General features: G+C 30.5%; 2 protein-coding genes across 8 annotated transcripts; one reads left to right on the plus strand and one right to left on the minus strand.

The window, feature by feature from the left end:
- Positions 1-2,710: 2,710 nt before the first annotated feature.
- LOC109599906 (putative thiamine transporter SLC35F3) lies at positions 2,711-25,095 on the minus strand. 7 transcript variants are annotated; one of them, XR_007547536.1, is made up of 12 exons: positions 24,860-25,095; positions 20,791-21,109; positions 16,954-17,124; positions 13,840-14,008; positions 13,510-13,688; positions 13,126-13,444; positions 12,939-13,028; positions 12,749-12,878; positions 10,757-10,784; positions 8,760-8,789; positions 6,481-6,660; positions 3,944-4,025 (listed from the first exon to the last, which is right to left on the minus strand). XR_007547536.1 is itself a non-coding variant. In XM_049964865.1 (11 exons), the coding sequence occupies exons 2-11, from the start codon at positions 21,055-21,057 to the stop codon at positions 3,894-3,896; spliced, it is 1,515 nt and encodes a 504-aa protein (XP_049820822.1). In that variant the 5' UTR covers positions 21,058-21,109; positions 24,860-25,095; the 3' UTR covers positions 2,711-3,893. The 7 variants fall into 7 exon arrangements, 5 of the variants coding, with proteins under 5 accessions (XP_049820822.1, XP_019871517.2, XP_049820823.1 ...); XM_049964865.1 differs by lacking the exon at positions 10,757-10,784 and having other exon boundaries at positions 2,711-4,025; positions 6,481-6,508; XM_020015958.2 differs by lacking the exon at positions 6,481-6,660 and having other exon boundaries at positions 2,711-4,025.
- LOC109599907 (ADP-ribosylation factor 4) lies at positions 11,040-12,496 on the plus strand. The gene is made up of 2 exons (XM_020015959.2): positions 11,040-11,365; positions 12,155-12,496. Exons 1-2 carry the CDS (start codon positions 11,092-11,094, stop codon positions 12,421-12,423), a joined length of 543 nt encoding a protein of 180 aa, XP_019871518.1. The 5' UTR covers positions 11,040-11,091; the 3' UTR covers positions 12,424-12,496.
- Positions 25,096-27,026: the final 1,931 nt, after the last annotated feature.

Below are 27,026 nucleotides of genomic sequence, written 5' to 3' on the forward strand. Positions count from 1 at the left end.
TATCACAAAATAGAAAATACATTATTTAAATTTTGATTGCATCAAAACTATTATTATAATATCGTCCGTCCGTCTCATAACTAATCTGAAATCATAAATCATCTTCGCTAAGATAATTATTCAAATTGCGTTATCACCATATTAGTAGAAAAGTCACCAGGACATTTCACAGGTAATCAAAATAATATACCAACGGTTTTACTATTCCCTGTGTTTAAAGTAAAAATTAAAAACTGAGTTGCGCAATTTAATATTACTGGATGTGTTAATGTCAAAGAATCGACAATCGAATCTTATATTGCGGCGTTAGATAATAAATCATCGATTTTTGTTTATAAAGTTTTAATCGATAATTAATTGGTATTCAATAGGTGAAAGATTACTTGAAACCTTGAAGAGAAAATCAAGATTGATGCTCAATTAATTTTGTGAAGATTATCAAAACCCAAACTCAAAACATGATTTATAATGCTGATATTAATATAATATGAGATGAACTAAATAATACTTTTTTAATACCATTTGAACATTTTTTTTTAATATTAGTAGTAACTTAATAAAATAATATGGTTGATATATTTATGTTACCGGTACTTAAAAAATTAAATCATTAATTAATATTACAATATAATTAACATTTTGAAATAACTATTTATGGGGCGTTGGAACTATACAGTACGAAAAGGGTTTAATCCATCTGAATCCTGAAAGAGACATATGCAATAGAGACAGTAACTCCCACTATGGGACAGACTTCTACTGTCTCTGTCATACACGATGCCTCTCTCTAAATTCAGAGGGGTTAAACGCTTTTCCTACTGTATAGTATATCATTGCTGGAATAAAAAGAGGTTTTCCAAAGTAGAATTGTTTTACTACATCTATCATGTTATATCCTAGATATAAAACATACTTTTTTCAAGCAATGAAGATATACATAAAGAAACTGATGAGCAACATGATCTCTATTATTTTAAAATATTCAACTATTATTATATTAAAAATCTAACATCCATCTAAAAAATAAAACAGTTTTATGATGTTGATTTTATTAAAGAGTCTCATTTCTGAAATAAAAAGAAGTTTCTCTAAATGGAATACTACATCTACCATCTTAGATACCAGATATAAAACTAAATTTGTTTCAAGCAATGATGTTTATTTATAATTGTAGCAAAAAATCTTTAAAAACACTGTTTTTCTAAAAATAAAATGGATAATTTTCCTTTCTACCACGAATGACAGCTTCACATTTTCTGTTCGCACTCAAAATCTGGATTCGAATTTCATTTTGGTCCAAATTCACCCAAATTTCGAGGTTGTTTCTTAGTTAATATAAACAATTTACTATTTACATAAATAGAAAAAATTATTCACGAAATTATAGGTGGTGCGTTAATTTCTTGGAACAGTGTAATTCAAGATATAAAAAAAGCTCATCAGCAAAACTATTTAAATAGTTTTTTAATGCGTTTTGAATATTAATGATGAATAAATATAGATTGAAAATATTTTGATCAATAGTGAATATTTTAAATGCTATATAAAGGATATATCTGATGTATTTATGTGACCGGTATTTAAAAAATTAAATCGTCAATTAATATGCATTGCAATTAACATTTTGAAATAACTATTTATGGAGTGTTGCAGCTGTGAAACAATTTCATTGCTGGAATGAAAATAAATTTTCTATAAGAATTGTTTTGCTACATGTAACATGTTATATACTAAATATAAAATATCCTTTTCAAACAGAGAAGATGTAAATAAAGAAACTGTTATTCAATTAATTTATAATATTTTCAACAATTGCTATATTAAAAATTTAATAAAAATAACTGATATATGGTATTCAATCTATAAGTTTAATTACTGAAACAAAAAGAAGTTTCCTGAGATTTAACCTAAGTACTACATCTACCTTCTTAGATATTAGATATAAAACTAAATTTGTATCCAGTAATAATATGGTTCAACATATAAAAACGAGCTTATAATAGGATGATGTGAGGATTTGAGGGTTGTTAGTGAGAATATGTAATGTTATTGTAAATTAATATGAAAATGTAACTTAGGAAGGAATAAGAATGAACCAATTAAGCAATACTTTTTTAGAACAATTTTAACATTAATGATAAATAAGTATAGATTGAAGATATTCTGATCAACGACGAATATTTCTAATCCTACATAAAGAATACGACTGATATATTTATGTGACCGGTATTTAAAAAAATTAAATCGTTAATTAATATGCAATGCAATTAACATTTTGAAATAACTATTTGCCAAAAAAATGTCAATATTTTATTATAATAAAACTAAATGTAAATTTATATATGTCAGTTAACGCCTTAAAAAATGTTCATTGTTATTATAATCCTAGTCATTTGGGCTGATTTATGTTGTTTGACGATAACAAAAATAATGGGAAACCCACACAATCAATTATTTGCCATCTTGGACCATATTTTGCCTAGTGATATTAGCCCAAGCAGTTATGCAAAATTATGCACAAAATTTTATTATATTTATAGTAACTATACACTGAGATGATTTGAAATAAATATTTTTGATTTGGGTGTAACTTTTAAACTTTAAAATTCTCACATTCTTATTTAATATAGGCAACTTAGTATGCAATGTAGCGAAAAATACTGCTACTTTATAAAATAAAGAAATTATTTTTTCAAATAAAACAACAAGGTAATACAGTCATTGTTTATTTAATAATATTTACATACGTACTTCTTTTTACACCATCATCATTTAAGTTCTCCTTTTATTATTATTTATTTATGTTGTTCCGTTTTATCAAAATTTTAAAGCTAGAACTAAGTCTACAAGGAATTGAACATATTTTTAACTAACATATCAGTCTCACTAAATACTTTTATAATTTAGTATGTATAAAAATGTATTGATTGATTTTAAATAGTCTAATAAAAGTGAAAATGTGGAAAGTTTATATCGCAAATAGTATTGATGTTGCAAATTGTTATGTTTAAATACTTAGCAGAAATACATGCTATTTATTATACAAGGGGTTCTTGTGTTAATAACGGATTTTTCGATTTCTTAATGAATATTAACATTGATTCTATTCTATTGAACATTGATGTATAATATTATAGTGCTCTAGTCTTGTGTAAATATGTGTACGAAACATTTATGTATTTGAAATATTCCATTTATTATTATTTTATCACATCGAGTAGTTCTTCCATTTTATTATACATATAGGGGAGTTTACATTTATCATCGAAATAGTCAAATGAGTATAGTTAGGATTTTGATTTCCGAAATACGATAGACCACATTTACATAGTTGGCTATTGACACATATTTTAAATATTTAATATAGTATTGTTTGTTCTGAAATGTTTATATTAATTGATTATGTGAATCAGGTATGGTTTACATTGGTAGTGTTTGAAGTTTTATCAGACTTCTTGGATTCATAGCTGCAGCTGTTTAAATTATTTCCTGTTTGCAGATACCCTTTTTGAAAAATTTAACCTTAGATTAATTAGTTGTTAACCACTTAAGGAATTAGCCAATTTCCACATTGAACATCCACTTACATCAATATAATTTTCCTGTTTCTATAACGTGTGTCGATATTGAAATTCATAGTCGTGCAATGTAAGTCCCATATTGTACTCAATTAAGTACAAGTATACGTTATTCAGAAATTCCTATATTAAAATCGAAATCCATATTTCCCAACCACCGTTCAGAGACGAGTCGACATCTATAAGCTAATGGCTTTGACGTTACGTTGCGACGTTCAGAGCACCGTTAGCAGATAGTCCTGGTCATTGTAGAGCTGAGCGGGCGCGACGTGGGGCGGCGTCGGCGCCAAGTCTAAGCTCTGGCTGAGACGGCGGCTAGGCGTCGACGGTCACCGCACCCTGCCCGACGGTGAACGGAGATGCGAGCGAATATAGCCGGTGCGATAGTCGACGTCGTCGCGACGGTGCTGCCCCTGTCCGCTCCCATGCCTGCTCCGCCTGCTCCATCTGTTGAAACACATTGTTTTAGTCGTTATTGGGAGGCGGATGGACCAAAAACTATGAGCAACTACCATTCGTCGGGGTGGTGCTGGACAGATGTGGTTACCTTGGTTGGTGGTATTTCGGTCTCGGGGGACACTCAAGTTAACTTGTTTTAAGAGGGGTTAGCTGTATTATTATTATAACAAAGTTCTGATTTTATTATAACCAGTAAATATATAATAACACTAAACTCTCTTAAATTAAGGGAAAATTATTATTAATGGTTGTTACTGCATTCCTTGAAACAATGATCTGTAAGGGTTTCTAAATTGTACACAACAAACAATAATTTAAACAAGAATTTATTTGAATATCACCCTATTTTTTAAATACACACAGTGGCGGAAAAAAATATGGAATATTTTGATTTCTACCCCCTGGAATTTTTCTGCTGTACTTAATTTCTTAACACTTTCGAGTTTAACAAAAACGTGTTAAAACATATTTACTTTTCACTTTAATTTAGGAAAAGAGAATTTGAATTTTGTGAAAATCACTGAACCCAATGTGACGTGTCAAAAATATTACTTAGGGGGATGTTACAAGATTTTTTGTAAATTCCGCACTCAAGGTGGTATTAAAAATCAACGCAATCCAGAACGTTCGCGAAAAATTACTCCCAAGATAGATAGAATTATAAAAAGGTTTCTCCTCAAAGATCCTGGCAAAACATCAAGGAAGGAAATTTCGACATAATCTAATGTAGATGTAAGTAAAAGAACAGTGAGAAATAGCGTTATTGACGCAGGACTACATGAGCGTGTTGTAGTTAAAAAAAACAACTGCTATCAGAGAAGAACAGAACGTACACCCTGCCATTTGCAAAATCTCACTTGTTATGTACTCAAGAAAAATGTTCACAGTGTCCTTTGGAGTGACGAAAGTAAATTTAATTTGTTTGGGTCGGGTGGTAGAACATTTTTGAGTCTGCCAGTGCCTACGGTTAAACATGGTGGCGGAAGCATTATGTTTTTCTTAATCCAATGTTGGACTTTGATTTAATTGGAAAGCCATGTTTCTATTTGCCGATGAAGAAATGCCACTTTCATATTTCAACAAGAAGAAGATCACAAATACACGGCTAAAATTATTAAAGAATGGTTTGTAATGAAAAACTTAACGGAGCTTTAATGGCCATCTCAAACCGCCAATCTAAATCCTGTTGAGCGCCTTTGGGAAGTCGTCTCATCCTAACAAAAAACATCAAACGCAAACAAGTACTTCTTCAAACCAGTGACAACAAATTCCTGCTGATACATTGCAGAGACTGGTAGATTCTATGCCTAAAATATGCCAAGTTGTGATAGAAACCAAAACTTGGGACACAAAATATTGAAATATTTCATTTATTTTTATATTTTTTTGAACAGGACAGGACATATTGATTTTTTATTAAAAAAAAGTAAAAACCTGTGAATATAATCATCATTGTGATTAATGGATCGATCTTGTAGATTTGTTCAGATTTGCAACAGATTGGGGAAAATATTAAGTAACATTTATAACAAGTAAATAAATATTCCATACTTTTTTCTACCATTTTAATGATGAATATTATAATTAACATCTTAGTTTCTGCCAGAATAAAATATATTTTGGGGATTCATACTAATAATACATTTATGTAAAAGATTCATCTTTGAAGATTGTCATTGGCCATTGAAAATAATTTTTATGAAATAATTTGCACTTAACATAATCTACAGACTTAATTCTTGTTTAAACTCAAAATATTTAAGTAAGAAAATAATGTTAATAGTAATGACAAAGAAAATATTTTTAATTTTATATAATTAAATATATTTTATGTCTGTTTATGATTATTTATTATTCTAGAGTCCTTTTAAGGAACGATTTCAATTAAGCCTATCTGAGGAACAATAAGAACTTTCAATATAGTTTAAGAAAAAAAATGTTGTACATGTCACATTTTGTTTTTATTTTACCTTGTATTGTATTTGGAATTCTCGTAAATTCTACGTTTCAAAGTGCATTATAAATTCTAAAATAAAATTAAAGCTGCCCCTACATTATTAACGAAAATTTATATTTTATTACTTACACTACGACTACTTACAATTTGTTGTACTATTTGATATTGATAAGGTTATAATTTACAGTCATATGTTTACAGTTAGACAGTAATCAAATTTGAAATTTATTATCAGTTTTTAATAAGAATTAATGAACTATACTAATAGTTTATAATCTAATATTTTACCCAGACAAATTTAGTTTTTTCTTTGTCAAAATTATTAACTAATTGCTCTACATGACATCTACAATCTATACTTTGATCTACTTACTCATCTACCAAATCTACTAATAAGAACATAGAACTAACAAAGTGCCGAGAACCAAGACAAACGAAAGGTAGAAAAAGGCGATCACAAGTAAAGAGATAGTAAAGTAGACTCACTTCAGGTCGAGCGGCAGTACTAGCATGACTAGTTGTAGTAGTAGTAGTAGTAGGTGGTAGTAGTAGAAAAACAACAAGAACACGTTAAGTTTTCAAAGTAATGTGTCCGCGCGGTGAGGGTGTTAATGGTGGGTGGTGGTCGTGGGCGATTGCTGATCTCCTCGCTCGCAGCAGTACCGTCTTTTTGAGGGATTTTTGAATTGTGACACGGACGAAGTACGTAGGGGGCGCCACACCCACATGCCACACAGACGGACGCACGGACAAACAACATTGGAAATGACACCGTCAGCCAAAGTGGTGCTTCTCAAGCAATTCACCGATGCAATACCAAAGGGATAATTAACGTAAACGACTACCAGTTCAATGTTTGCGTTCGACATGGCACACTCACCAAATATTGCTGAAATTTAATATCCTTTGCTCGACTGTGATAAAAGCAGTTTTATCAAAAAACATTCCTCGATTCACCCGATTTAAAAATTTATTTCTTCGATCCAATGACAATCTTAAAGTGACTCTCTATATTATACGGGTTATATTAGTAATTAAAAGAAGCAAAAGCATGTGAAAGTAGGTGCAAGTGCTGCATTGAATCTGGTAGTGTTCAAATCTTTTCAACTGTTTTACAAAATGACTTTAAATATATCGCTTTGGTATTTCGGCGATCATTTAACTAATTTTGTCAAAAATTTTGCAAAAAAAGCCAATAAAAAAACATTGTAGCATTTAAATTTTCTTCTATAATTTAGTAGCTGCTCTAAACAAATATTGTGTGGGATGTGATGTCCGTGCATTAAATGTTGAATAAATAATGATAAATGTCTCATTCCAGTATTCCCGAAGACCCACTGTCACATTAATAATTGTATACATTAAGTTTGTAGAGGTAAGCTTTCAAAACCACAATGAAACATTTACGTCAACTAAAAATAAAACTCAACTTATTGTTGAAAATAAATGAATTTGGAAATAATCGGATGTCGTTAATTTGAAACCTTAACTTCTCGTAGTTTAGAAAAATGAGTTTGATATGAAATGTGCATGCACATAAAACCTACCTTTTAATTTAAACACTAAAGCCACATAAAATTTTTAGCTTACGTGTATATGTATATGTGTGTTGGGGATGAATGCTGGGGACCAAAAGATCAAAAAATGAACAATGTAACAAAATTTTATAAAATCATTAGTTATGGCAATAAATTAATGGATAATAAATCACATAATTACAATTACATAAAATTTTGTAACATTTGTCCAGAATAAATATCTTCAAAAACAAGACTTTTCAAAAAACAACTCTGAAATAACTCAACAAGTCAAAATGGCGAATAAAAATTTATTGTCATCTAAAAAGGGGTAGTCAATTTCCTTACACTAATATCTACAAAATATACAATACGTTACGTTTATCTATCGTATTTTGTACAGCATCAGGAGAACAACGCAACACACTACACATACATACATCAATTCACGTTTTTTGCCCCGGTTTGGTGAGGGCATACTATAAAAAAATTAGAGAAAAGAAAATTAAGTTACTAAATAGCAATATACATTTTTTTTTCTGGAGGAGAGAGTAAACACTACTTTGGAAAATTGCCTTGGAATTTATTGTCTGTGTACGATGCCACAGTTTATTAACTAGTAATTTATTTATCAAAGTAAAAATTATTTTCATTAATAATTTATTTTATTGCTAATTTTTAAATGGAGCTTTAATAAAAGTAAAATACACAGACAACAAATTCTTAGCTGTTCAATCTAATACTAATAACCAAAGAAAAAAAATGTTAAGAAAAGTTTGAGTTGGAAAGTCTAACTAATATCAGCAAAAAATGAACAAAATTAAAGAGAAAGTCCAAGTTCTAAAAATTTTATTAAACTCGACAATTAAAACTGAAATGGTGGAGTTTCTAAATGATTTATTACCTTAAATCATTGTTCAATATGATAAAATATGTCTCTAAGTATACTAATTACTACAAGTTTAAAAGCTGCAACTCCACAATCTACCAATCAGAATTATGTATGACAACTTGATAATGAACAAATTTATAAATATAAAATTGTTAAATAAACAACCCTAACTGAATTGTACATAAAGAACAAAATGAAAATTCAAATTGAAAGTGCCATTTGTCCGCAGTTTGTGTTGTGTTTTGTGTATGTGTGTAAGCTGAACAAGTATAACAACGAAAATAATTCATTTTAACGCATGCAACAATTTTACGTAAAAAATTGAACACAACACAGAATTCTTTGTTTGCTCTTACCTCGCACTGTGACTCAACATGATGATATTTCTGTAACAATTGAGTTTGAATCATTTAGTAAGTAGTGAACTGTAAGTTTATATTTGTGTCGATTGTTTAAGCAGGGATATATAATGTAAAAGCAGTAAGCGGAGTTAATAATTATGGAATGGGGTATAAAATATTTTTCGTGCAACCGAACACTTCACCAAATGTTCAGTAAACCAAAATACACTGTTCTAAGAAATTAACACACCATCTATAATTTTGTAAATGAATTTTTATATTTAAGCAAATAGTACATTGTTTGTATTCGTCTGCTTCGAAGGCCAAATAAAAGATATGCTCAATGTAAATATCACCTTATTTTGTGGGGCCTCAATTATGATGTGGGAAGGCGACTTGGTGGTGATCAATAATGGGAATGCTGAGTTTTACATTTTTGACATTCTATAAGAACGTGTGGGTAATATGCCGAAATTGTCTTGGTGACGTTAGGATTAATGATATGGCCTGGGCACCTTACAGTTCAGACCTTAATCCAATAAAATATATCTGGGATATTCTTGGGAGACGTTTAAGGGACCATTCTAATCGTCCGAATAACTTAAGAGGATGAGGAAGATGGGAGTATTTAGTCCAAAACGAAATTCGAACTCAGATTTTGAGTATAAACAGAGCTGTCATTCGTAGTAGAGGTGGAAATACCCATATTAAGTTCAAATTTTTATTTTTACCTTTTATACTAATTTACCAGAATGTAAAAACTCACACTTTTTAAAAGTCATATATGGGGGTGATTCAAAAATGTTTTCCAAATTTTATTTACAAAATTATAGGTGGTGCTTAAATTTCTTGCAACAGTGCTCCTCTATTTTCTAATTCTTACAAACTAGACTTTTTAGGTGTTATCATAAAATATTACCGAATCCGTGCAGGAGAAAGCTAATTATTTAAAAAATTATAATTTTAAAGTTTTATTTATACAACATTGGCTAAATCGTAAATTTACATGATAAAGTTTAACATAAAGCAGTAAATGCGGCGAAGGTCTAAAACTTATGTTTATGAGTTCGAGCTCAGGAGAAATTTATTCTTTGTAGTGTAAGTTACTCGAACTTAATGGAGCTTTTGATAGTGAGAACTATATTTCAAGTTCTAAGCCCCATTGTAAGCACTGTGGTTATAAACGCCTTATATTTCATAGATAAAAAACAAAACAAATAGTAACATTGAAAAGAAACAAGGTCGGTGTAAATGTCAAGCTCGCTTTTATGTTACAAACGGCCCGGAGAAATACAGAGAGATTCTGTTGACATAGAAAACACTGGAACAATAACATCTGCGTTAAATTGCAGTCAAACACTCAACAATATTTCTTTCCAATCTAGATGTAAAGAAAGTTCCTGTAAAAATATGATGCAGATAAACGAGTTTGAAAAAATTTAAATAATATGTAGTTGTTGATATTGCAGTGCGGCGTGTTTGTGAGTAGTTTATTTTGTGAAATCTGCATAAAAATTAGCACGACACCAATTAATGCAGTATTTCTTTTTAAATTTTGTTGTGAAAACTTGGAAAATAATTATTAAATACTGAAACGATACAAATTAGCAGTTAAACAGTTCAACAATAACGCCAAATTAATGTGTTTTTATTATACGCCCCTGAGGATAGACACAATTGAATATTAACTTCGGTGTATTTACAAAATCAATTTTAGTAATGATGGATATTTTAATTACGTAATTGATTTTTATACCATTTAGTTTGCTAATAAGTCATGCAAAGCTAATTATCCCTATTGATCTGTAGATACATATTTTTATGGAAATATTGTGCCGTAATTTTCAGTGCACCGCAGTGCAAACACATCGATTATAACTTCACCTCAAACAATAATTCCACAAAAAATGTCAATATTTATAAAATGGCATTGTTTAGCTTACAGCAAAAGTAATTTAAAAATCTATGAGATTGGCAAATAATTTATTTGCATTTTAGCTTAAGAAACAAACCTTCCCCTGGAAGAATCGCGTTCCTCTTCTGCAAATTAAAATTTTTGTATATTGCAAAAAGCAGCTGTTCTAAAGTTACATACCATCTATGATATAAATTATTAATAATTTCATCAACAAATCAAATTAAAAATAAGGCGAGATTAACAACTATTTACAAAATGTGAGACGTAATTAGAACATTAGAAAAATGTATTTATCAATAATAAATAATAAATTTGATTAAAAACAAACAAAAGAACTCAGGTTCAGGTATAAATTTGTAGATTTATAGTGCTGTCAACAAATGAATTTTATTTGACAGTTAAATACCATTCCATGATTTGATTAAAGCCATGGGCTTAATATTTTCTAATTTTATGTGTAAACTATTCGGTAAAAAACAAATCAGAATTCTCATGGTAGGTTTGGACGGTGCTGGCAAAACGACGATTTTGTACAGAATGAAGTTGGGCGAAGCTGTGCACACTATACCAACAATCGGTTTCAACGTTGAACATGTTGAGTACAAGAATCTTTGTTTCACTATTTGGGATGTTGGAGGTCAGGACAAATTGCGGCGTCTGTGGAGGCATTATTTTCAGAATTCGCAGGGAATAATTTACGTCGGTGAGTCCGTAACTCACTGAAAATATTAATTGGTTTACAATTACTCGCTCGAATAAATAAGCTCGTTCATTATTCATGTTGCATTGTATAAATCCGGTATTAATTAAAATCCCGGAATATTTAATTTTAATTAACGAGCTTTGCACAATAGGATCCGCAACTGTTTACGTTCTGTTTTAATAGAATCAAAAATCCAAATAAAATGTTTTAAAACGGTAGCTGCAAACGCTGCACTAAAAATGCCGGCTCGTTAAAACCTCCTCAATTCCCTCCCGTATCTCATTGGAAGGCCCGTGATGAACATCTAGGTCGGCCTAACTTGCAGTGGGGCGATGTTTTCCAACTTTCCGGACCAATAAAGCAAAACGTGCGCGTATTTTCCATACTGGATTATAAAACGTCGACATGTAATCTTACGCCTGCGAAAATGTGGCCATTCCCATCCCAGACCCGATGACCTACATCCGGTGCAACTGGGCTCGTTCGCGCTGCGACATAAAATCGACATGTTGCAGCTGTCCACCTAAAGTCTCATCGCATTATTCACAGCCTGTTGCCACAAAATCCCGGAGCGGGAGTCAAGAGTGAGCCGGAGCCACTTTACTACTGTATTTGTGTGGGATTTGGAACGGAGCCAGTTTAATGACACTCCGTTTTCATACGGAACGACTCTTAAAATTGGTTATTATCCTGCAAAATTGATTTAATGCGACCGCATTGTTTGTCATTTTATGTTTAATTATGCAATGGCGATGCCAAATTGTATACATGGCCTGTTTGTACTTTCAGTTGATTCATGTGATCGAGATAGAATAGACGAAACCGCAAGTGAATTGAAGAAGATGCTTTACGAGTACGAATTGGAGAACGCCGTACTTTTGGTAATTGCTAATAAGCAGGACGTCCCATTGGCAATGTCTTTAGATGAAATTGCTGATAAGCTCCATCTTCAGGATTTACGGAGTCGAAAGTGGCACATTCAGGGAGCATGCGGTACTAAAGGTTTTGGTTTAAAGGAAGGTTTTGATTGGCTTACCGAGGAACTTGGCCAAGTATAAATCCATCACGTCATTCATCGGGTGTTACAATTTCAATCAAATATATTATTTTTAAATACATTTTATAAAAATAGAGAGTCGATCAATATTTTTAAGACTTATAAAGCCACATGGCTTAATACTAGAGACTGAATTTAACTTAAGACCGTTTCTGTTGTACTACACACGTCGTGGATGTGACGTATTATATATGACACAGCTTGTAAGTACATATTTGCTGATTTATTTTATGGAGACGGTAAAAACACACTTTTCCGGTAGTAATAATTATGTCCCACTTTATTCTAATATATTAAGAAACATTAGATTAAAAACTGACGCTTACCTGAGCAATCTAGTGATATAATCTGGCCAGTTAGAAGGGAACATGACAAGGAAAAATCCTACGGCGATGAGAATCATTCCGGCCAATTTCATACCCTCAAATTGAGCACCATAAAGTAACACGTCCAACGCTAATTAAAAAAGCATATTCACAATTGTTTCAAAATTAGGCAATGCGTCTCAGAATTTACCTGCGGAGACAGGGACGGCCATAATTAGTCCTAAAGTAATAAATAAGTCGTAGGTTAGGGCAACACTGAAGTTTCCCAATAGATTGGCAACTGAAACAAACACAATTGTTGTTTCAAAGTCACAGACATCACTCAAATAAACATTACATTATGAGAAAACATGACTACAAAAACCATTTAAGCTTACCTAGATATAAAGAGGAGGATGCAAGCAACGCGGGCCAAGGCAAACGCTCCCACGCAAGCGTCTCCACCCCTGTGAGAATCAGCCCCAGACTAAGCGGCCACAGTAGGGCAGCGTTCAGCATACCGATGATGGAGAAGAACAATGCCACCTGACCATATGTGGCGTCGCCGATCACCTTCTTGAACAGCACCTTGTAGACGGCCGAACCGGCTGCCGCAGACGTCGCCAGCACCACGCCCCCCAAAGTTGGACTGCCTGTTATGCCGTCCATGTAGGCCAGCAAAGCTACCCCTGTGTCGCAGATTATCACAGCCATTATCTGGACAAGATATTACAATTTGTTGTCAAAATCGGTAGATTTAAGACATTTTTATCTACACTTACACGAATCCCAACAAATTGTTCGTGTAATATAACCCAAGACAAAAGGTAGACGAAAGAGACATTAGTCGCGAATAGTGCCATTACGTCCGTTGCTAGGAGTATTCGCAATGACATTATATACATGTAGTTTGTGCCCACCCATAAAATACAGAACAAACTACATCGTATCATAAACCGACCTGGAACAGAAATAAGCGGTAACTCAATGTAAAGCGTCAAAATGCGGAAATTACATCGGCGACTTTATTATTAAATTTTCCTCATGCAAATGCATGTAGGAAGACGAGATAAAGGACTGTAAAAGCCGGAAAATTTAGTGAAAGCACTTACCCATAGTGAAACCTTTATCTCTGAAGTCCCTTATGCTCTCCGAGAAAATTTCCGAGACTGATTGACAACGTCTGGTACTTAAGCGACTCAAGAAGTATAAGGGAAAGAACAGCATAGTCCAATTCGTTACGAACCACGTGGTAAAGAATGGAGCTTGATAAGGTGCTGTCTGGAGGAGAAAAATAATCGGTTTAGGGACAACGATTCTATATAACGATTCTATAAAACGATTCTATAGACGACCCAATCATAATACGCTCACTCAATTTACTCAAATTTCTTTTTGCATTACACTTTTTTTAATTCTCTCTGTAACAGCATTACCACTTATAGATTTGAATAGACAAATAAATTATCTTGTGGGAGACAAGGTAAAAGCTTTTATCTAATTGAAAGAATATCTGTCTATCCAGCGGCCCGGGCAAATTATATTCGCCGTAGCGGATATAAAAATTGCGGGCCGGTTAAAGAAGGATTGCGATAAAAGCAAATTGCGATGCACGGCTCTCAGACGGCAGAGAAATGTGTTCAGTCCTCGAAGGTGGCCTACAAATTTTAAGACTGAGACGGCTGAAAATTTTATCATGGGCAACTGTCGATGATCATGTGATGTAAAAAATAAAAACTACTCCTTTTGTTGTGCTACAAAATAAACCCATAAAACATACACAAACTATTGTATTGTTTAATATTTGAAATATATATTTTTATCGTGTGTTTGAGAACAGACAATACAGATTTGTGTATTATATTATTTTACCAACATACTAGAGACCATGTTTTGTATATTTAGAAAGAACGCTAATTTAATTAATTAAAATGAGGTTCAATAAAGTTTTTGAATCAACACAGCAGACAATCAGTTAATGTTTGATTTGGTTAATATTTTACAAGTATTGACATTATGTGACGTCAACCTTTGAGCGACAAGCGTAAATTACTTCAATAATGAACAATTTATCATGTTTTTTATAGTAACATATTTTTTACTAATAATGATGTGTTTATATTTTTCATTCACATTAGTATTTCTATAAATACTATTATATTTATACTACTATATTTATACTATAAATATACAAAGTACAGTCAATTTCGTATAATGAATATGTTGATATGCTTCTTATCTACAGAGAGTGTCTTAAAAATTAATATTTTTCTTTCTGAATTTTTGTAAGAATTTGTGTATGACCTAATCTAGAAATTCACAAAATAAACTAACCAGGTTAGAATTTTTGAGACATTTGATTTACCTGTAGATATATATTCCTGAACAAAAGTTTGGAAACCCTAAAATTGAATTGTTTATTATTCGAATAGTTAATAAATAATGAATTATTTAAATAAAATTACTGTTCTCCTGTATCTAGAAATTGTATTTACTTTTATTAATATATTATAAAATAAAATAGATATTCATACTAAATTAAACATTTTTATTATGTGGACATAAATTTGAAAACCTATATTTTAATTTTCGAAAAGCAATAATTACACCTTTTGTTCATGGAGTAAACCAATTTTATGATAAATTCTGGAGGTATTTTTGCCATTTTATTTGAAGCCTTTTCAGTAGCTCTGTCTGATTTATTATTTTGTGCTGCCGTATATTCCTTCCTAAATAATCTCAAAGATGTTCTACATAGTTTAGATCCGGTATTTATGAAGGTTATGGGAAAACTTGTACTTGCAAGAATGCTTGGGATCGTTGTCCTGTTGAAACTGTCGGTAAATGGTATTTTTATGGAACCTACTGCCTAATGGTCGCCTTACAGACCTCTTATCATCATTTCCAAATAAATTAAACTTACTTTTATCGCTAAATAACACCAATTCCCACTTTTTGTTTGAGTACGAAAGATGCTTTCTTGCTAAACTATGCCTGTTATTTCTATTTTTCTTTAATATAATGAGATTCTTTGCGGGTTTTCTTTCAAATAGCCCATTTTCCGCAGTCCTTCTTTGTACAGTCTTAATGAATAAATTTTATACATTACAGGTCTACCTGCTCTGATACGATATGCAACAGATGCACAAGTGTCAAATTTATCTATTGATGTGCAGAATTTCAGTCTCAAATTGTTTTCGTAAGGCAATTTGAATTTGCTTTCGCTATGCCATGACTAAAATTAATATTTTTAATTCGCACACTACAATGAGAAGCTAAACAATACTGGTAGAAGATCAAAATAAATGAAATTTAATGGGTTTCCAAACTTCTTATAATATTTTTCTAGTACCGAAATAAACTGCAGTATACACTCTCTATTATTATTATTATTATTATTTTGTATTTTAATATACAGAGCGTTTATTTTAAAATTTTTTATAATTATTGTTTATTTGTTATTTTAAACAATTATATCCTAAGGTTTCCAAACTTTTGTCCAGGAGTGTATGAAACTACTAAATATTAAAAAACATTTTTTTGTGTTTTTAAAAGAATTTGTGTGAATGATCCAATACCAAAAATTTACAAATTAGAATTTTTGACGTATTTGAAAAAATTAAAGGCATAACATTATTTTTGATATAACAACTTTTTTTGACTATTCATGTATGAAACTATTCTATAGATAAAAACATTTCTTTTCGTGTTCTTGAAAGAATTTATGTGTATGAACTAATTCCAGAAATTTACAAAATATATTAACCAGATTGGAATTTTTAAGGCATATGAAGAAATTAAAATAAAATTATTTTTGCCAACAACTTATTAGTTTGCTTATAAATATATGAAACTATTTTGCAGTTAAGAACATATTTGTTTGTGTTTTTAAAAGAATTTGTGTTTATGACTCAATACCAAAAATTTGCGGGTTGGAATTTTTGAGGCATTTAAAAAAAATAGAGGCTTTTGACATAAAAAGTTGTTGGTTTGACTATTCAAATATTAAACTTTTCTACAGTTAGAATTATTTATTTGCGTTTTTGAAAGAAATTTACTAATTAAACTAACCAGGTTGGAATTTTTAAAGCATATGAAAAAATTTAAGGAATAAAATTATTTTTGACAACCACTTAACATATTTGTTTGTCCATTCATATATGAAAATATTCTACAGTTGAAACTGTTATTTTTTTTTAATTTTCTAATAAATAATTAATACTTACATATCTTGTTTGTAAAATAGTCATATTAATACCAGAAGTATCGTGGGGTAGCAAAACTGTGTCATCAACTTCTTCATCGTATGGTCTCCTCAGGTACAAGTATTTGATAGAATGAGTTGTTCCTACCCACGATGCAGTTACACATAAAGTTACCCAGATTCCAAAATAGATCTGTAAGAAAATTGTATTAAAAATATCTTTAAAGTAAACTAAAGTATCTGGAAAAAATATCATCAGAGTTGTTGACTTCATTTAGTATTATATATAATATTTGTGACTGATAATAATACATTTTAATAAATTTTATTTATTTCAACTAATGTGAATCGAATTGGAGCATGGATCACAAAAGGACTGTAACAAGAGAAACCTCAAATCTAAAATATCTTGTTTCTCTGGAAGATATCCAACTTACTACTTAATTTAAAAATAAAGTCCATATTGAAGTGCACTCGGAATTTTCGTCTACTCCCTACGGAATAAATCAACCTTCTTGCATATTACGCTGAAATCATTCCCATTATTATTCTTCTCCTCACAAACATTTTATGTTGATTACCTATTGAATTATAGTTATCGCCGCGGATAATAGTTTGACAGTTTGAATAGTTAATATAAAACAAAAAACACATTAACGGGGCTTATCTGGAAAAAATTATGGAAATGTAATGTGCCGTAAAACGAAACGTTTACGTTGGATTAACATGGCGTGATTAAGTTTACGTCTGCACACGAACTGTCTAAAACGGAAACACATTCGAGGAGTGGACTCCACATCGATTTGCGTACAACACCTACCGATATTAGGACTACTTTTGTAGCAAACATGTAATAAACCTATTATATTGAATCAAACACCCATATTCAATCAAAAAATAATTTTTTTTCAACAGATTTTATCTTAACGAGATTGTTCAAATAATAAAAAATCTAAAATTTATATTGAGGTACAGTTTAATATAACATTGTATATTATATACAATTTCTTTGGGATTTATTAGTTTAAATAAGAAAAATTATAACACTAAAATGAATTTGGTATGGAGTGTTTTTTAACAAATAAATAATATTTCCAAAAATTTCATATTTCTATGTACTTTTTTACAATCAATATTTAAAGAAAACATTTATTAAATTATTTCTTAATAAAAGTTCTATTATGCAACATTCAATTAACTAAATAGAATTAAGTTATTGTCCGATATACCTCAAATGTTTCTTATCCGTCTGAAGAATTTGTATTTTAGTCGGAGTCACGCAATTGGCCAATCAAAGCCAGAAGTGGACTGGCTAGATCAGCAACAAGAAAAAACCCAAAATGAGATTGGATTATGTACGTTGATTAATCAAGGAACTAAGGAAAAATGACGCAGTCCATATTAACACCCCTAACTCATTAGTGTGATACACGAAATGAAATATGAAATTTCATAATTGCTATTTTTGGAGGAAATTCATGCCGTATTTTTTCACTGATAATGTCAGTGAGTAATACAGTTTTAATGGTATAAATTGATATTTCTAATGTTTACCATGAATATTCATTAGACTTTAGTTGTGCATGAAAAATTTATTTATAATGAATATGTAAACATATTAATAAAAGTACCACAGAAATCCATTAACATAGGTAATTATTATTATAATCACAGTATGTATTTAATTGCAATGTAAAAAAATTGAATGAAATAGTAATTTTTAAATTATTAAAAATTTATATAAAATATTGACGTGAAAATAATTAATAACAAATGATAATAAATTATAGATTAAATCGAATAATAAAAAAGTCACAATGAACTAGCTATATATACAATTCGCATATTTTTTGAATAACCATAATCTTGTACGCATTATTTACATACTACAGTACATTTTAATGTTACAAAAAATATAGTAATTGAAATTTATTAAAAAATGCTTCAGAATAGACTTGTTTATTTAGCGAATAACATTGTTTATCGGTAGCCTTCATCGTTCTGTGTCATGGGCAACAATGCTCTTGGAAGAACTATTGTACAAAGAAGACATATGGAACGAGATGAAGTTGTTAGGTCTTTGCACTTCTGCAAGAAGATCGATAGCAGAGATACATGGCAAACTTGCTCCAAACAGATCAGCCGATTATTCACAGATTATGGAATCGTTGTTGACAAATTGGTATCAGATATAGGAGACCATATATGTTACTGCTCGTCAGAGAATCCTCGAGAAGATCGACATTTGGTTCAGATGTCTTTGTGGGCTTGTTCTAAAACACTAAATTACAAGAATTGTTGGATAAAGATGCTACTCAAACGTAACAACAACTTGCGGATCAACTAAATGTGGCAACCATTTCCAGACGTTTAAAAGCTAGGAAAACCGAAAGACCACTTGTGAAATGCTGCTCACTAGATAAAAAAGAAGGTTATTTCTTCACCAGATTGTTACTGGAGAGAATTCTAAGCATAGGATATCATCATCGGGCTAATTCTCTGTACGCTACCAACAACAAATGGTGAAATTGAACCAAACTTTGCGCCAAAAAAGACCAGAATATCAAAGTCATTTTGAAGACGAAAGAAACAATTGAAACATTTGGTTGGAAAATTCTTTCTTATACGGCTTATTCACCAGACTTGGCTCCATCTGATTATCATTTGTTTGCTTCGATGAGACACGCCTTGGCTGAGTAATGCTTCACCGACTAAGAAAATGTCGAAAAATGGATCGACGATGGAAGAGTTATACTGATATCGATTGAAATTACTTTGAATAAAATCTTTTCTCACTTTCATAAAATATATACGTTTATGTGTACAACTCAAATGGAAGGTTTCATATATCCCTACTAGACGTCGAAGAGAACAATATTTGAATACAACTGTGTCCGATTGAAAAGCTTTTAGGGGAGGATCTGTAATCGTATGGGACGGCATAACTTCAAACCGACGTACAGTCCTTCAGGAACCTTCCTTGGCGAACGGTTCCCCGTCGGCCAAGCGGTACGAATCCGATAGAACTTCTTTGGAACATTCTAGAGCGACTCATAAGAAATCTAAAATCCGTAAATAACCTTCAAGAATTAGCTCAACAGTTTCAGAAAGAATGGAACAATGTACACCAAGACTTGATTCGAAGATTGATACAATCAATGCTTCAATGTTGCACCGAAGAGCGAAGAAGTAGAGGACATACTCACTATTAAATATAAGGATATCTTTAATTTTTATGCGTTTTATAATGTGTAATATTTTTGTTATATTTATTAAATAAAAAGTTACAAACACTTTTTGAAGTGATACCTATCTTAATGTGACTAGTTTATAATTTAACATTTCTTTATTTAACAACAAAATAATTTTATTGTATCAATAATTACATTGAACATTATTGAAGTTAAACACCGAAATTTGCAACGACCGCCGCCTCTTTAACATAATTTCGATAGTTAACACAGTATTAATACTTCCACATTAACTAGATATTCCCCGGTCATATGAAATATTATATAGAAAACTCCTTCGGTTCGCATATAAACGCAAACACGCACGAAAGTCAAATTGCACGCAACTTCCACATCCAGTCGCGATATTTACGAACACAATTTTTATTTAATCGCGACCGCTTTGAGGAATTTAACAATATTTTCATGTAAGTAAGATCAAACCACGAGATTTTACTATATTTTGATATTATAGGTCAACTAACAAACGAAAAAAGTATTTTGGAATAATAAAGCTTTTCAGGATGTTAGTTTATTATTGTTGGATTGTAATGGTAATCCTGAAAACAAGATAAAAACGTTGCGTCTGAAATTCCCGTTTACCTCACAAAATACCGGCGGAAACTCACCTTCCTGGCATTCTTGGAACAGATCGACGTGGAGCAGCTCTTCAACTTTCCGGCGAGTCCGGTGGGGGCCGGGGGCGTGAGCGGTTCACCCGCCGATTCCTGCTGACTGCTGACGGAGTCCGCGTGCGAGAACGGTCCGTTCGCTACGCTGTCGTCGGTTATGAGGACACTCGGTGTCCTCTGACGTCCTGTCGGGCCACCGCCCCCGCCCCGGGGATTGAAGATTGTGGGAATATCACCCCCGCTACCCTCCTTCGAGGACGTCATCTCCGACGGATTACGCGCTACGACCTGTCACCGACATTCTGCTCAGGGTCAACTGTAACAATATTTTAATAATATGTAATTTAATCTTAAATATAAACATTTTTCAAAAATAAAACTGTAATAATGTAAAATCTATTTTAATCGCCTCATTTTATTATTAATTAACATTTAATTATTTAACGAGCAATTCAAAACATTTTATTTCAATAATTATAATAATTATTAGCAATTATCATCCATCTTTATATGAGTAAATAATAGAATATTCAAAGTTTGTATTTAATTTTCTTTTATGAAACTATATTTAATTAATAGACAAAAATATTTTTACATCTGATATTTATTTCTATTTTCGTTTCAAAAAGTTATACTCAAATATAGATTTTTTTAAATCCTATTAAAAATTATTAAATTCTATAAACTATGATTATTAAATATTCAAATCGATGTGCTTGCAAGCAGTGTTTACTTTTAATAACTTAAAAATAGAATTATATTTCAAACTTGTATTAGTAATAATAGATTAATGATAATTTATTTCTGCTCAATAAAGTCAATGGTAATTTAATGTATAAATTTTGTATAAGCATGTATCGAACGCAAGTTTATTGAAACAGATTTGTTATTGATACTTTTAACTTAATATTATGTAATAATAAAATTACTAATATTTATTTTTGTTCTGGAAAATTCACATAAAAGGACGAAAAGTAAAAGTATATTTAATAAAATATGTCTTTTAATTTTGTTTTCCTCATTGAAATATTACCTTTTTATCATTTTTATTGTTTAACAAAACAAAATATTATTCGAATATAAAAAATGACCTACATTTTCTCATGTTCAATTTATAGGATTCTCGTAATTACAGCAGCTTATGCACATCCAATTATATAACATTAACACATTAATCAATACTTCTGACAAACATAAGGTGTTATAATTAATCGAATTAATATGAAAGAAATCTAATTCCTAATTGGGTTTTTCTTGTAAAAAATGTATGTGACATTCTTGAATGAGTGAGATAATAATCAGAATTTTACGGTAATGAGAAGGCAGTTCGAATCCTTCGAATGGCATTGAGGAAATGAGGGTTCAAGGATTCACAGCGATTAATATTACATGACCAAATCGATTGTCATCGGAAATATCACATTTATAGGTTCTATTGTGCGGTTGTGGTCTTCGTTTTTTTTTTTTGTTCCGTACGATAGTCGATAGATCCATCTCGGTGAGTTTACTACTTTGGTTTGATTTTCGTATAAAATTTCCATTTGTATGGAAAAAATCGGATCACGACATCTCGGTTTGCATATCAATTTGATGTCAAATATGCATGAGACGTTTAAAAGCTTTTTTATTTCAATATTTCTCTTTCGTTATTGTAGTGAATTAAAGAGAAAAAGACTGGAATTTGGAAATGGTTTCGGAAAGATGAAACTAAAACGGAAAGACTCAGGCAATCATGAACGTTCAGGGAAAATCAATGAATCCATTCTACCACCTTTTATACCTTTCTCATTATATATGCACATAAAATTCACCGTTATGGTTTAAAAAATAAAGTGATAATATAATATATTCCTGATAATATAATATTCAGTTACCATTTAGTTAAAAATGTGCATGAAAATTAAAATTTTGAAGTGAAGATCAAACTAAAACAGAAAGTCTGAGCCAATCATAAACGTTCAGGGGGAATCAATTCTATCTCTTTTTATACCTTTGTCATTACATATTTCTCATATGAAAAACATATTAATCAATTGGAAATATAATTTTCTTGACAAACAGTTAAAAATGATGAATGAAAATTAAAGTTATATTTTTTATTCATTTATAAATTCGTTTAATGAACGATTTGTTTTCTTATTAATAAAAAGCATCAGGTCAATCAATTGTAAGCTCTCAATGTCATTATCTAGAATAAAAATCAATCGGTAACGTTATTGATGTAAGCACGGCGTGCAAAAATTAAATTGAAATGTCAGTGAGTGGGCACAATAGCGATTTACAAGAAATATTGACACAATATGAAGTTAACTCGATCAATTTGCAGTAATGGGCTTTTCCACCTGAACCCTTTTATTGACACCATCAATAAGACTGAAACGGTTCCTCAAATTAATGTTTTACTCAACTTTAGATGGTAAAAAAGGCGTGGCACAAATTTTCTAATAATAAACGTCGAAGCACTTTTTCATCCAATTTGGTGATTAAAAGATTAAAACGCGGAAATTCTTAATCATGATTATAAAAGTGAGTTTACAGATAGTACAATTACTGTAGCTGCATTTTTTTAAAACATAATTTTTATTTCCTGATACATATTGTCTTTTTGTGAATTACGATATATTAAATTTGATTTAAATAATTTATCAAAGCATCAATATTTAAAAATTATTTATCGTATGTCGTTTGTTTGTAATGTTCTATTTAAAGGAAATTCTAGCCTATTTTCATACAAGGTTACAAGTTAGATAAATGATTAACTTTCTGTAACTTTCAGTTACTCTATTTGTATGTTAATTAATCAAGATAGTATCGCACTGGTCAACCACTTTCTTAAACCTTGACATTACAATTTTCTATTTCTGGACGTACGCTATCCCTTAATTTCATTTACTCAGCAAATCATTGTTTTGTAACGATTTACGATTTGTGTTCACGAATATTTTTGTTTAATTTGTGTCGTATTTGTATATAATTATTTTTCAGACACTTAAAAACATACAATTTTGATCTAAAACATATCGATAATCGTACAATAATTTAAAAGAGAAATACAATATATAATTCAATGTTTATAAATATTTTTTTAATCAAAAATGCATTTGCATTTTCTTTATATAATAAATTATTATTTAATAAGACAAGAAATTTATTGGTATAATAATTTTCAAAGAAATTTCACATTTACAATTTTTTTTTTCATTCCTCATTTCTTTTGTAACATTCATTATCAATGTCAGCGGTGAACGTTTCCAACAGCACATGAAGTAATAAAACTATCCGTTCATTGTAAAAACAATCTCGAGAGCAATTTTGTAAGGGCGCGTTCATTTTTAGACAACATTTCTCCGCTCAATCACATCAAACGCTTTGTCAGCTGTGACCCAAAAACTCCCCGGGCTCGTTTGCTCTGTGATTTTAATTTGTATACGGTTTATAAAATTTTTCTATTTAATACACATTAGACGTTGTAGTGAGAGTGTACATATTCATAGTTTAATACATTTATGTATTACTTAAAAATTATTTTCAAGATTAAAATAATTTTTTTAGTGCAAAATTATTTTTGTATTTTACATTATTCATCAATTTCAATTTACCTATTAATAAGGGTGCACACCTATATTTTAATAATTATTTTATTTTTATAAACTTTCACCTTTTGATAAAATACTTAAACCTTTTTTCCAAAATAAAAACAATGAAAGTTAAATTATAAATGAATAAATAATTAAGTAGAATTAAATATATATTATAAGAAATATAAAAAATATATATAAAATTATATTATTATATGACATTTTATATATATTTTATAATTAATAAATATGGCGGAAGCCCTTTTGTGTATAATACATTTAATATTTATTTATATTGAAAAATGTATCAATACGTTTATTTAAGTGAATTTCATAATTATGTGAATGAAAGTCACATTTTTCGCAACAGTTTTGTGTGCCAGAATGATCCTACTGTGCAGACGATCAATTAAGATGACAGTTTCCAACAGCGACAGCAAATAAAGAAATCTCGAAGATATCGAGTCCAACGAAAAGTTTGCGTTTACCTAAAGTTCTCCTAGGAGTGTATCGAAGCCCGGATACCCTCGTCGACCCCGTAGACTTGCCACTCAGTGCAAAAGTGAAAATAGAGCGAGGCAGTGGTCGAATGATTTTTCGCGCGTTTCCCGGCACCACACACACACTCGCACACGAAGGGTTGCAAACTACCGGCAGCTAGGGCGACTGGATCGCGATTGAGTTTGCTGTGAGACCGGCCCTCATCGATTACTTGAGTCGCGGCGTCGACGGGCGTCGGGGGTGCACGGATCCACTCGCACACTGGACCACGGTGGTGAATTGAATGATTCTTTAGTACCTTTTCATTTATTTACGTATTTGTCTTTATAAAAGATAAACAAGACAACAATAATAAGTTTATTATTTGCCAGCAACTACAACCCGATCTAAAATGAATGAATTTACTATCGGTATAGCTTCCCACTCACCAGTTTTGAGTAAATAATCATAAATAGTTAAAAAGTTTGTAACATAAAATCTGAATCTATGTGAGGATTTTTTAAAATAATCAGTATCTATGAAATGATTATTCAATTTTTAGAAAATTTCTTATAAATAGTCACTAATTTATACATATTCAGAAGTAATACTTACGCATTCGCCAAAATTGTAATATCATCGAAATAGAACAGAATTATTACTGGTTATTATTTAATAGATAATATTATAAAAAAGCATAAATTATCTATTATATACACATGTCAGAGAGCTGATAGGTTTTGATATATTTCGCGTATTCTACATATCTAAATCTTTTATCGTCCATTGTATAAATGAAAACGATTTTTTGGGTATTTGAATTCCAACAACATATGTATAGTATTATTGTATTTTATTGATAAATTGTTCATATGCGATATATAATTACAACACGAGATACACGTCTAAGAGTAAAATTTTTGGTATTTTAAAAAGTATTATATATGGTTAAATACCAAAAATGTTGATTAAATTGATATTTTTTTTGTTGTTCGGAATATAAACAGTAATTAAACTGTAGCAGAAGTTTACCAATAAGTTACATGTCTAAATTAAAAGTAACAGTAATTATAAATAAAAAGAAATGAAAATTCTCTCATCTCTTGACATTTTAAATTAAATAAAAACTTTGTTGGACAACGAAAGAATACGCAATTTCATAATCGTCAATGAATTAATAATGGTTACCTCATTTTTCGATGGATTATAATTCTAATAAACCCAAAATATTTTTTCTTTAGTTTTCGAGGTCACAACTAAAAATAGTTACTAGTATTAAATCTGATTAACTAATAATTAAATAAACTAATAACCAACTAAACTTTTACGTGTTTCAATGACTCAAAGAAGTATCCAACAGTAAGTCACTGTCGTTGACAAATCCCTTGATATATTTTTTTGCATATTTGCAATTTTTTATGAAATTGTTCTCCCAATTCGACACCCACGTCTCCACATATTGAGGGGAAATAGTTATACTATAAAAAATGCATTTTTAAAGACATTGCATATTTTGATTATAGAACGTTGTTTACAACCTCTGGATAATTTTCTGTTCTATTATTTCCTAATAAATTGGCTACAATGATTCTAATAAAAACTGCTCATGCCTCTTTCTACTTCCACAAGTACAACGTTAAGTTGTGAATCCATGATGGTTCACTTTTGTAAAATTTTTGTTTTATGTTATCCAAGGCAAGACCATCCCTATCTAAAGCTTTAACGATTTTTTTAATTAATTCGTTTGATATGTACATGCAGAAGTAACATTTTATTTAAGGGAACTAAAGGGTTGTTCGTAATATCTTCCTGGTTCAAAAAATTGTCTTTGTGGTCAAATACTCCATTTATTGTGATCTTTTTAGCTCGATATTACTTAATTATTGTTTGTTTATAAAAATTAGAGCATTATCTCATTTTTATGTTTGTTTCTGTAATCTACCGATTAGCTAAATTCAAGTATAATCAGTATTGACATATATGCTAAATTAAGTTAAATATTTAATATCAATTCAATAAATATTCAAATTTCCTATATTTATTATATTTAACAAACATTGTAATTGAAATTCGTATTATATTGTTCATCGTTTCAATCACTTTTTTTTAATTTAATTTTAATGAAAAATATAAGAAAGTTCTCAAATAATCTTAACACCTTTATTTGACAAATTG

This window comes from Aethina tumida, chromosome 3 (genome assembly GCF_024364675.1).
Source record: "Aethina tumida isolate Nest 87 chromosome 3, icAetTumi1.1, whole genome shotgun sequence".
NCBI lineage: Eukaryota > Metazoa > Arthropoda > Insecta > Coleoptera > Nitidulidae > Aethina > Aethina tumida.